This window comes from Phoca vitulina, unplaced genomic scaffold (genome assembly GCF_004348235.1).
Source record: "Phoca vitulina isolate PV1807 unplaced genomic scaffold, GSC_HSeal_1.0 scaffold7, whole genome shotgun sequence".
Classification (NCBI taxonomy): Eukaryota; Metazoa; Chordata; class Mammalia; order Carnivora; family Phocidae; genus Phoca; species Phoca vitulina.
The window spans coordinates 57,047,737-57,060,894 of NW_022589710.1; the positions used below are offsets into that span (position 1 = coordinate 57,047,737).

At 40.8% G+C, this 13,158-nt stretch overlaps 1 protein-coding gene across 3 annotated transcripts in view; it reads right to left on the bottom strand.

The window, feature by feature from the left end:
- The window catches only part of PTPN21 (protein tyrosine phosphatase non-receptor type 21), a 75,150-nt gene that overhangs the window by 29,992 nt on the left and 32,000 nt on the right, over positions 1 to 13,158 (bottom strand). For all 3 annotated transcript variants that reach the window (XM_032405731.1, XM_032405734.1, XM_032405733.1), the window contains 5 exons: positions 7,267 to 7,364; positions 5,306 to 5,373; positions 4,450 to 4,520; positions 2,697 to 2,784; positions 2,205 to 2,293 (listed from right to left, as the gene is read on the bottom strand). In XM_032405731.1, the coding sequence (XP_032261622.1) occupies positions 2,205 to 2,293; positions 2,697 to 2,784; positions 4,450 to 4,520; positions 5,306 to 5,373; positions 7,267 to 7,364 (414 nt within the window). The remainder of the gene's footprint in view (positions 1 to 2,204; positions 2,294 to 2,696; positions 2,785 to 4,449; positions 4,521 to 5,305; positions 5,374 to 7,266; positions 7,365 to 13,158) is intronic.

A 13,158-nucleotide genomic window follows, 5' to 3' on the forward strand; every position in this document is an offset into this window, starting at 1 on the left:
CACCCATTATTAGCAGTGCCAGAAATTGTGTTAGGTTCCCAGGATACCAAGATCAGTGAGGCACAGTACAGTGCTTCCCTCAAAGGGACACAGTTGGAGGGTGGGTGAGAGAGAAGAGAGAGGCAAGCAAGTATCATTAAGTTCTGCAGGTATACAAGGCAAAAGGAAGGCACAAAGGTGGAGGACGGGGGCTCCGAAAAGCTTCAGGGTGAACAGTAAGTTCAAATGCCAGGAACCCAAAGAGTGAATGACTCTGGATGAGTTCACTAGGATTCAAACTCCTATCTTATATTTTCTAACAGTATTTGGCCACGTTTAGATTTTATACATTAATATTTTATTTTATTACATAACTATATAATTTTATGAAGGGGAAAAATGGGTCTGAAAGAAAAATTTTACCCCTCTTTATCTTTCTCCATTACATTAGATTTATTTATTTTAAATTTATTTAAATAAATAAAATTAATTTGCAGTGATTCAATGTTCATTGTGGTTTTTTTTTTCTTTAAGATTTTATTTTTAAGTAATCTCTATATCCAACATGGGACTCGTACTTACAACCCAAGATCAAGAGTTGCATGCTCTACCTACTGAACCAGCCAGGTGCCACTTAATGTTTGATTGTTAAACCTAAAGGTTATTAGCATCATATTGAAGAAAGCAATTTTAAAAATTCCTATCCAGTGAGATAGAAGCTGGCTGGTTGCCTCTAGTTTTCAAGTGGCCCTGTGGCCACCATCAGTGCTGCCCTTCTGGTACAGTCCAGATCCTTCTCTGCCTCCTGTCCCCCAACTCACATGTTGGGAAGACTTAAATGAGCAGCTTAGGGCCATGAGAGCAACTGCCAAGGAGGAGTACTGCCCAACCCAGGGCAATATGGTCTAGGAGTGGGTGTCTGCTCCCCAAGCCAGGTACACTCTCCATGGTCATAATCGCCATGGAGAATTCAGAGCCCCAAAGGCAGTAGTGAAGCAAAAGAAATAAAGAAGAAATGTCAGCTTAGAAAAAAAAAATCTTCAAAGGAAAAACCAGTTCTCAAGAAGAAATAGGATGGTTTTTAGAGGGCTTGAGGAGTGGGGAATTAAATTCCTTTTCATAAAAGAAGCTATTTAACACAGTGGTTAAGAGCTACTTGAAGTGGAGAATTGGAGTTCTTGGTTATGCCAGTTAGTAACTGGGTGACCTGAAGCAAATCACTTAATTTTCCAAGTCTCAGTGACCCCATGTGGAAAAGGGTGGTCATAGCGTCTGCTCAGAGTTGTGAAGATCACATGAGAAAGCATACAGAAAGCACTCAGCACAAGCACATGGTAAATACAAAGGAACCCAGAACGAAAAATGGTATGTTTTACTGCTCTACAAAAACAATATAAACTTTTAATTTTTCATCAAGAATAGAATCAAAGTAAATAGACTCTCAGAGTAAAATTGGAAATATTTCTATGAAATGACACTTTGGATTTTCTAGGGTATGGACTTTAAGGAATGAAAAGGCGGGGATTGAGCAACATCGTCCAATTTGCTATCTTTAAGATATAATTTGGAACCCAGAAATTTAAACCACCTGAAATTTCATTGTTTGGGGTTGGCCACTATTAGCATATTGCTATAGATCCTCCTTTTTTCTCTTTCTCACTACATACATTCTAAGATTTCCACAAATGACTAGTATCACATTTTTACAATCAGGAAAAAAAAATGAACATTATACAAAAGTATCTGAACTTTGCTTAACCAAAAAGAAAGAAAGGAAAAGAAGAGAAGAGAAGAGAAAAAAGATAAGAAAAGAGAAAAAGAAATTTGCTTAGACTTTGGGATTTTAGGAATTTTGGTACATAACTAGAGTCAGAGAAAGGCCCAGATTTTCAACAAAGAGACAGTCCTAGAAGCTAGAGCTGAAATTAAAAACTCACATCAAAACAAAGAATGGCCTCCATATGGCAAGAAAAAGGTCACACACTTTTAAGCATTTCATAAGCAAGCCATCATTACAAGCATTATTTTCCACACATTTGGTTTTAAAGAAAGTGGCTCATGAAAGAACCACTGTAGTCGGGGGTTATTTTATTCTAGGAAGGGTATCCTTCCATTTCCTACTGAGACCCTGGGAGAGATTTGTGGGCCATATTACTAGTATAGGTACTAAAAACTGTCACCAGGAGGAGCCACCGGAAGTGCACAGGAGGATGTAAGAAAAGTACCTAAATATCACAGGAGGCCTTCCATTCTTGTGTTTCACAAAGATCCCTTCAAGACATGCTCCAATGGATATGTCACCGCCTTGGCTGTCCTGGAAGGAGAAAGCACAGAAAGCAGCAGTCCGGCAGTAGGTGCGTGAAAGGTGTGACAACCACACCCAGCTCCCTGGGCTGGTTTCCCAGACAAAAGATGCTCAGAAGATCTACACTGGAGGGCAAAGTCTGAACAGTATCAAGGAATCACCTTGTCAATAAGTATGAAAATAGGAAGCGTTGGGCTCCTTAAGGAACTAGACTTCAAGAGCATTTCAAAGAACAAACTGCAAAACAGGAATGTTTTACTGTGAAATTTTGGTCACAGGATCTCCGCTTTCAAGTTTCCAGCTTCCGCACATCTCCCGCCTCTTCACAGCAGGGTATCCCTGGGCCTCCCCGCTGTCCTCTCAGGGCTCCTGACATTAATTTGGAGAACCCCGGCCTCTGCGCCATGCTCACCTTCGCAGGGTAGCTCTCTTCTCCGTAGCCATCCATTCTCTCTACCTCCTGCATGTACAGCATTTCCGCATCAGGAGCGGTGAGCCTTCTGCAACCCAAGAGATGGGAGATTGATCACCAAACCAAAAAGGGAAAAAAAGAACAAAAGGCTATTCTAAAAAGCTACATATCAATATGGCATTAGACATTTACAAACATTTCAAGTTCTGAAGCATCTGAAATTCGTTATACCAACCCATCGACATCGACTGAAAACCAACTACGCGCACAGCACTGTGCTATAAACCCTGAGGGTTAGTCATAAGGATCCTCTCCCTGTACTTCAGGCAGGCAAGAGGGACACGGGGAATAAAACTCCCTAAAAAATCTTCACTGAAAGCTGGAATTCTTTCTAAACCGTTCAGTAACCACTCATTATCTAAAATATCAGGCATTACTAAGCATCGTGTGCTAAATGTCAAATGACCGGTGCAGGAAATAAGGGTTAAAAGACTGTAAATTACGAGGATGGGTAGGAAGGCCGTGCGGGTAAAGAAGGTGCTCAACTGCATGGAGACTCGCCTCCCTGGCCTCATCCTCTGCTGCTCCCCCAAAGCCACAAGGCAGCCCACACTGCAACCAAGCCATGATGTTCCCTCATGCCTCTGGGCCTCTGCGCATGCTCATCCCTCTTCTTGGCACACCTGTCATTCACCCGTGCACCTGATCAATCCCTAACATCCTCGAAGAGTCGGCCTATGTTGTCCTGTGATTGCTCTGAGTGTAAGTCAGATGCCCCTGCTCTGTGCAGACCCACCATATTCTATGCACACCTCCCCCACTGCACTCATCTCACATTGTTAGTTTACAATTACTATCCCAATGGGTTGTCCTGCCTGCCCTTTAGACTCCAAAGCAGGGAATACATTCTTTGATGGCAGGGAAGTGTTCTATTTATCTTCGTGCCACAGCATCCAGCCTCATACAGAATAGTAGTACTGAACTTTTTTTTTTTTTAAAGATTTTATTTATTTAAGGATATAATCAGATAGACCTGGGCTCAAATCCCAGCTCTACCACAGGTAACTGTGGACAAGTGATTTAGTCCTTTTGAGCTTGGTTTTTCCAATCTGTAAGAAGAGAATATCATTTACCTTAAAGAGTGGTTATAAGAACGTAATGACATCAAAAGTACTTGGAACTGTGTGGTACTTGGTTTAGAGGAAGACCCAGCATTCTCTGGGGGAGGATTTTTCTTACAGATGACACATCAGATGCACTACCAAAGAAAGTCATCACCGACCCAGAAGCAGGGGTCAGGGCAATAAGCACCACGTGGGGCTCTTGGCACAGACTCCCCCAGAAGACAGAGATGCAGCGTCCAAAGGTGTACCGATGGGGGGGGGGGGGGCCCTATACGTGCTGCACCGTCAGAGAAAACAAGTCTCCCTGCTCTTGCATTAACCCACACGGCCTACGTACGTTACCACCAAAACCTTTAAGAGAGGAGTGGAGAAGTGGCGCCCTTCCCCAACCGGCGGCTTCCACTTCTCTCCGCTTCCTCACTGGTAAACATGGCTACTCAGTGAGCTGATAGGGGAAGTGCCCAGAGCAGCCCCTGGAGCACCATGAGTGCGCCACGCTGCTGGCGACCCGCAGTCGCAGTCCCAGCGACGGCAGCGGTAAAGCGCAAGTGTCACTGTGTCCATACACGGTTCACAGTCAAACCGGCTTTGCTTCCATACTCTTGCCATTTCTTCTCTCTTAGTGTTACCTGTATTTCTGATGCAGTAAGGCCACTTTCTGGGTTGCTTCTTCCAATACTTTTTCATCTTGTAACCACCCCTGAAGAAAACACACTGCAGTAAGTATGGAAACAAGCCACTGACTGTTAGTGGCTCTTAGCACTCTCGGGCAAAATGCGGACTAGTATCGGTATGTGGGAGATTTGTTTAAGTATGTGATCATGATCTTGCTAAGGAATGAAGTAGCTTCTGCTCAGGACCCAAAACACCTGCCCTGCCTTCTCAGTTCATCCCAGAGAAAGTTCCAGCTGAGTTATGTCAGGTCGGTAACGCCAGTTACCATCAGCCAGTTCCGAGCCCAGCACATCTTGGGCACTGCCCGGCTGGCTGTGTAGACACTCAGAAGAGCATCGTACCAGCTCTCTTCGTTGTTCCAATGCGGTTTTCCTGTCAATCACATCCGTAGTGACTTTAAAATGCAGACAGCGCTGTCCTTTTGCCCTCTACTTTTTACACTGCTACTGAGAAGCCAAACTCACTCCCATGTAACTGTGAGGTTTTGAGCCTTCGGGTAAAAGCAAAACCTCTGTGTGGTTGCTCAGAAGTTGGAAGTGAATCCCTCTCTTAGACTCAGACCCAAACACAAAACAAATCTCTCTGGCTGCAGCCCAGGGACTGCACACCCTTCCTTTTCTGTGGGTTTACAAAGACCAGTGAGACTACAACGAGGGAAGCATTTACACTTGAGTTGTTTATAAGAGGCAATTGATTTTTTTAACACTCTTCCAGCCTAGTAAGTCTACCATATGGACTTCATTTCAGGCGATATTAAAGATATGGAAATAAACTATTTATAAAAAGCCCAATGTCAAAAGAAGTTCTTACCACAGGAAACAAGGCATATTTCTGAAGAAAGTCCTGGGACTCATACTGATCAAAGTCACCAAAATCAGCTATACAAAATGACAAATATTCACGTCAATTATATTTAATTGGCACAGGAAAACATGCACAACTAAATTCAATATGCAGTATATAGATGGTATGCTTATGATTTAGAAGTCAAATGTGCCTTACAGCTATAAAGTGTGTATTTTTTTTAAAGTGTTTTTTTTGTTTGTTTTGTTTTGTTTTTGTTTTAGATTTTTATTTATCCATTTGAGAGAGAGAGCACATGAGAGGGGGAGGGCCAGAGGGAGAAGCAGACTCCCCACTGAGCAGGGAGCCCGATGCGGGACTCGATCCTGGGACTCCAGGATCATGACCTGAGCCGAAGGCAGTCGCTTAACCAACTGAGCCACCCAGGCACCCTAAAGTGTGTATTTTAAAAAGTCTTTTTAAAAATATTAATTAGATAGATTCGTGTGTCTTGACTTGGAAAAATGTCTACTGACAAAGTGAAAAAATAAGTTACAAACTATATGTATTATGATTTCATTTCTAATAATTAACAATGAAACAAAACATACTCTATAATCACATGTTCTTACTTATGCACAGGAAGATGTCAGGAAGAAACCAAACTGTTTATAGCAGTGATCACCTCTAGGGAATGGAATCAGATCACTTGAAGATGTTATAGCAAAATGTATTTGTTTAGAGATTTTTCGTTGTTTAAAAAAAAATGACAGTTCAGCAAAGACCTTATGAAAAGCTCTTAAAGCCAATGATTCTTCTGATTAAGTTTCAATTTCCAAGATTAAATGCCAGTTATCATTTGAAATAATGCCCCATCAGAAGTCTTCCCAAAGTATACACATACATGTAAATACATATTGACTGGACATGAAAAATAACACAACCAAGTAATTCAAAAATTACTTGTGAAATGCAAAACTTTATCTGTTATGATTGACAATGCTCTATAATCCAGGACAAGTGCATAAGAAACCAAATAAATGGTGTATGCTCAGAGTATAAGTGAACATAAGGGCACCTGTGTGGCTCAGTCAGTTAAGTGCCCAACTCTTGATTTTAGGCCGGGTGATGATCTCGGGGCCCTGGGATCGAGCCCTGCATCAGGCTGCACACTCAGCAGGCAGTGTGCTTGAGGATTCTCTCCCTCTGCCCCTCCCCACCCCTCTCTCCACAAAAATAAATAAATAAATCATTAAAGGAAAAGAAAGTGTAAGTAAACATAACTTTATCAACCTCATTGTTTGATCTTTCTTCCTAAAATATTAGTTAGCTATAGATCAAGTCCTTGAACTAGAGGAATACATATTATCAAATGTTGTGTGTGTGTGCGTGTGCGTGTGTTTTCTCTAATTTCGGTCTGTTTGCTCTATTGACATATGCTAACATGCTTAACCTTTCGAAGTCTCTTATTTCACGGAAGTAATCCAAATTCATTTTTTCCTACAGAAAACTAATTTCACTAACACATAAACACTGTTATAGAAACTAACTTTAAGAATCCCTTGCTGTTTTTGTTATAACACATTTTTTTTAAGATTTTATTTATCCATTTGAGAGAGACAGAGAGGGGGGGGGGGGGGAGAGAGTGAGAGTGCATGAGCGGTGGGGTGGGGTGGGGCAGAGGGACAGGGAAAAGCAGACTCTCCGCTGAGCAGGGAGCCAGATGAGGGGCTCGATCTCCCAGGACTCCAGGGTCATGACCTGAACCGAAAGCAGACATTTAAAAGGACTGAGTCACCCTGGTGCCCCAAAACACGTTTTTTTTTAAAGATCTTTATTTTTTTAAGTAATGTCCACATACAACATGGGGCTCAAGAGATCTGAGATCAAGAGTCGCATGCTCCACCAACTGAGGCAGCCAGGCACCCTTGTTATAACACACATCTTAATCTCATATATGTATTACATTATCGATTGCCATTATTTACCTTGAACAGCTAAGCCTGCTAGCTGAATTGCTTGTTCTAATGTACAAGGAATGTTTCCTTCCAAGATATCTTTCTTCAGCTGCAGATAATACTGATACCTACAAAAAAATGTCAATTTTAAAAAGTCAATATTAATATTACCTCCAATGGAGACACAATGCATTTTACAGTAATTCGGTAGAGGAGCATAAACTAGTCAAAGAAAACCTTAACCCCAGATGGCTTCAAAAAATGACAAGAATGCCCTTGACCATATCTATGCTTCCACACACATACATGGGCACGTGTGTGCGCACACACACACACACACACACACACACACACACACAATGTAATGAATTTGTTGAGTCCCTTATCCCTAGCTGTAGTTATTTCAAAGCTACAACCACCTAGAAGACAACTACAACTGGTCACCTTTCTAATGCCCTGTAAGACAGTTCCTACGTTTTGTTCTCTTCAGTTGGAGAAATAAAGAATCCATGGCTAATCTTTACTTTAAAAACTCTGACTAGTAACCCGGTAATACAAGACTTTGGTAGAAATTACTTGTTCTGATGGAAGTTCCCTAGCCCTAGAAAGTAAAGCCAAGAGAAAACGCTTCCTGATATTTCAAACCAGGCTTATATTAAAATATTTTTTGATGAACTCTCCAAAAGAACAGCTGCTATGATGCTTTCTTAATATTCTTGTAATGTGGGTTTACTTCTGTTTACACTTTCAACATCTAGGGCATGAGTTACCAGCACAAGCTTTAGTCAAGCAGATCTAGTTAAATTCCAGCTCCCCAATGTAGCATGTTGAATGAACTTGGGCAAATCATAATCTGTGGCTTTAAATGATCACCAGTAAAAGAGGGGTGCGATCACCCCTTCACAAGGTGGAACATATTGAGCAGTCAGCAGTGTTTCATCCGTATCTACTCCATTCTGACAAAGCTCTACAGTGACTTAATGCTGCCTTCCTTTTATTCATTCATTTAACCTATAATTACTAGGGCCTGCTATGCATCAAGCATTGTGCTAGATGCTGGGGATACAATGTCGGATGAAGATCCACCACCTCTCTGCCTGCATCGTCGATACAGCCATCCTGAATCCAGGTTCTCTCCCAGGTTTGGCATCTGTGAAGTACAACCTAGTCACCGTTCGTATTTGAATTCCCCTTGGAGCCCATCCCTTTCATCATTTCATAGGTTTCCTAACATCATCCTCTTTTATTTTAGCTAGCTCTGAGGTCTCCGTTCTTCATTACCCAAAAACCTGACCAAAACACCATCCATTCAGATGAGAATTTAGATCCAACTGATGCCCTTCCGCCTGCTAGTAGTGGAACCGATAGATTTCCCTCAGCTGAGAAGCAGGATGCTGGTAGCTCTGGGATCTAGTGAAAGAAGAAAACGTCACACCTTCTACGAGGCAGCTCCTTTCAGAAGCCTATTTAAAGAAGGTCGTATTGAGAGAAGTCTATCTCTTGAACATGCCATCCACATACGCCACTCGAAATATATTCTAGGTTCTTTCCTTAAACCGAATCACTGGAAAGCAACATGCCTGGACCAAATTAACTTAGTCTTCCACAGAAATGTAGTTTTGTTTTGTTTTGTTTTTTTGCTTTGTATTACAATTTTTTATTGTAAGAGTTGATTCCTCCACAGTTGCTCTAAATTGTTCATTGCCTGTTCAATGTCTTTTACATAAATCCCACCTGAAAATTTCCTTTTAAATGATACACCAAGAAAATCTGTCATGTTTGCAAACGGATATGCTTTTTATCAGATAATGGTTGATGGGACTCAGAGTATTCCTTCTTTTGCCTTGACTGCCATGAAGCTCAGAGCTAGAATCCAGGCACAGGCACATTGCTTCCCCTCTCGTTACCCTCTTAACCACTGGCTCCACCATGTAACAGCAGCCACTTGTACTGAAGAGGCACTGAAGCTCAGACAGGAAGTAATATGCTCAAAGCCACAAAGGGAGCCTGAGCCGGAGTGTGAACCCAGGTCAGAATGACTGCAAAGTGCATGTGTTTAACTGTCACAGATCTCCAGTTACGGACTTTTCAGTATTGGGGCGCCTCGGTGGCTCAGTCGTTAAGCGTCTGCCTTCAGCTCGGGTCATGATCCCAGGGTCCTGGGATCAAGCCCCGCATCGGGCTCCCTGCTCGGCGGGAAGCCTGCTTCTCCCTCTCCCCCTCCCCCTGCTTGTGTTCCCTCTCTCACTGTGTCTCTCTCTGTCAAATAAATAAATAAAATCTTTAAAAAAAAAAAAAAAAAAGGACTTTTCAGTATTTTTATCCTATCTCTTTAGTTTTTTTATCCTAGAGTCCATATGAATACAATGGTTGAGAACAAGGACTCAGGAGTCAGCCTCTTGAGTTTAAATCCCAGCTCCACTACAGACTGGCAGTGTGACCTTGGGCAAGAGAGTTAGCCTTTCAGTCTTTCGGTGTCTTGGCTTCCTCAACTACAAACTGGACAATAATACCTACTTTGTAGGATTTGTTGTGAGGATTAAATGAATGATTAAGTATAAAGTGCTTGGCACAGTGCCTGACATAGAGTAAGAAAGGGAAGCGGTTGCTTTTATTATTATCTTTCATTGTATTGTCCCTAAAGTCCTTTAGTGGAAGCAAGCAGGGTGTGTGTATATATATACACATGCATATGTATGTATATATGTTTATATACATGTATGTGCGTATCCATATGTGTGTGTGTATATATATATATATATTTACTTAAAAGGAAAGGGCCAAGAAATTTTACTTCAAAGGTATTATCACTTTTTTTTAACCACTTTTTGCTAAATTATAATATGTTGGTGAGGCTAAGGATAGTTTACAAATATGTTTTTTCAATGTTTATTACAAAAAGAATAATTAAAAAACAACGCAGCAATAAAATGTAACATGCAAACTTTTACTCCTTACAAACAGTTCTGAATTCAAGAAATTGCACATCTTAATTCTAAACAAAAATTCCATAAATTTGCCCAAAGCCAAATGCTGATTAAAACTAAATGGGTAAGTTTTATCTAAATCTTACCAACTTATCAACTTTCTAATATAAAATATTTTTACACAAGAAATATTACATTAAATAATTATAATAAATTAGGTTGTCCCATTTTGCCCAACAGAAATTTCAAATAATATATAAAGAGATATAGTCTTTTTCCTTCATTTGTTTTTCTTAGGCTAGTATTAGAAGGCTAATGTGGAGGTATTAGCATTTTTAAATTTTATTATGGAACTTTTGAAACAGATAGAGAACAAGTCCAGTGAACCCACACATCCTTATCATGCAGCCTCAAACATCAACTTGACCCACGCCCTGTTTCTTCCACCCTCTCTCCTTCCCCACCCAAGGGCTTTACATCAAATCCCAGATATCATAGTACAGCACTACAAATATTTTAGTATATATCCCTAAAAGGTAAGCTTTAAAAGAACAAACACACACACACATTTTTAACATACCCAACAAAATGAGCAATAATGCCCTAATGCTACCCAATACCTGGTCCATGCACAATTGTTGTGATTGCTTCAAAAATGTATTTTTTTAAAAAGATTTTAAGTAATCTCTACAACCAACATGGGGCTTGAACTTACAACCCGAAGAACAAGAGTCACATGCTCTACCGACTGAGCCAGCCAGGAGCCCCTCAAAAATGTATTTTTACAGTTAAAAAAAAAAAAAATCAGGGTCTAAACAAGTTCCACAGAGTACATTCGATTGACATTTCTCTCTTAATTTTAAAAAGAAAAATTCCTCTTCTTTATTTTCATGTTACTTGTATTCAAAATGGTGTGATGGGTCATGTAGAAGTCCCCACATTCTGGATTTGTCTGATGGCACTCTTGTAGGGTCATTTAACATGTTCATCTAGTCTCCAATTCTTCCTGTGAACGGTTAGGTTTAGAGCAGTGTTGTCTAACAGAACTTTCTGCAGTGATAAAAGTGATGTCTATCTGTCTTGTCCAATATGGTAGCCATTAGCCACATGCGGCTACTGAGTACTTAAAATGTGGCTAGTGTGACTGAGAAACTGAGAAAGGCCTCTTAAAGGAATGTGACCTTGCTGAGAGTAGAACCCATTTTACCCTTTTGCTGCCTGGAATACGAATGTGATAGCGAGACCTCTAGAATTCTTTGACAATGAGATTCCCTTACACATGGAAAGAACATGCTGAGCAGAGTAGAACAGTAAGAAAGAGCATGGGCACTGGGGAGGGTATGTGTTCTGGTAAGCGCTGTGAATTGTGAAAGACTGTTGAATCTCAGATCTGTACCTCTGAAACAAATAATGCAATATATGTTAAGAAAGAAAAAAAGAAGAAGAAGAATGTAGCAGGAGGGGAAGAATGAAGGGGGGGAAATCGGAGGGGGAGAAGAACCATGAGAGACAATGGACTCTGAAAAACAAACTGAGGGTTCTAGAGGGGAGGGGGTTGGGAGGATGGGTTAGCCTGGTGATGGGTATTGAGGAGGGCACGTTCTGCATGGAGCACTGGGTGTTATGCACAAACAATGAATCATGGAACACTATATCTAAAACTAATGATGTAATGTATGGGGATTAACATAACAATAAAAAAATTTAAAAAAAAAAAAAAGAAAGAAAGAAAGAGCATGGGTCCCTGAAGACTTTGTGGAGCATGGCTGACCTCTGGACTTCCTTTAAGAAATGAAAGATATTTAGGGTTTTTGGTTATACGTAGCCAAACTTAATCCTTACTGGTACAACTTCTCTAACAGGTTCTCTTACACCTCATCGATGTGCACTCCTACTGACTGCATCTACTAGGCCTGTCTCCCTCTCCTTCCTACAGCTAATGCCTTTGTTCAGGTCCACATTCCAGATTAATGTCTAGATTATGGCATATACATTCCTAACTGCTCTCCTGAGTATATATATAGCCTTGCCACCTCTAAGCTGCCTTCCATGATGGGTGAAGTTGGTAAAATACAAATGTCATCTTTCCATTCTGTTAAAATTCGAAAATGTCTTTCCCTTTGTACCACGACTATGACTAGGACATTCCTATTTTTCAAATCTTCTCTCCCCTCTCCAGGTAATATCTGAAATTTCCGGAAAACATCAGTGACTTTCATTCTCCCCCCACTCTGCACAAGCTACCCCCTCTAACTAGAAAACTCCTAAAGTCAAGTGAAAAGTCAACTTCTTTTCCTTCCCTGTTCTTATTCCCCGCGCCCCACCCCTAGGAATCTAGTGTTTTAATGAAAGCATTTATCATCATAATATACTGTAATTGTTTATTTACATGGGCTGTCAGTTCCACCAGACTCTGAGTAACTCCTCCAGGGTAGGATTAAAGCCTATTCACTTGTATATTCATCTCCCACAGTAACAAATGTTCTTACATCATCCTGTTATATCTTCAATGAATGTTTAAATAAATGAGTCAGTGATCAGTTACTATTTTTCCTCCCGGGTTCTACTTCACTCTTCAATATTTTTATCCCAGATCAGTTTTATAGTCAGGGCATATTTATCCCTACTACCTGATTCTTGCTTCTTTGGTTTTCTATCTTCTTCCAATAATTAACTGGCCAACTCAGTACTCAAAAAGAGTATTACACAAACACAGGGCAGTACTAGGTTCTTACTATCTACAGGGCATTGTGTTAGATATTGTGCGAAAGGTAAAGCTAAGGAAAACAGAGGTTTAAAATCCAAGAAAAAGACAGGATCTGTACACAAATAACTATAAGGAAAGGCTATAACAGCTTCCATCTTAACACAAGTACAAGCAAACTGTAGGGCAGTCTGGAGAAGGCAAAGGTCATTCCAGCCTAGGGATCACAGAAACTTCAAGGAGGAGGCGCCTTCTGAACTAAAATTCAGAGGAAGAGCAGGATTCCAGTAC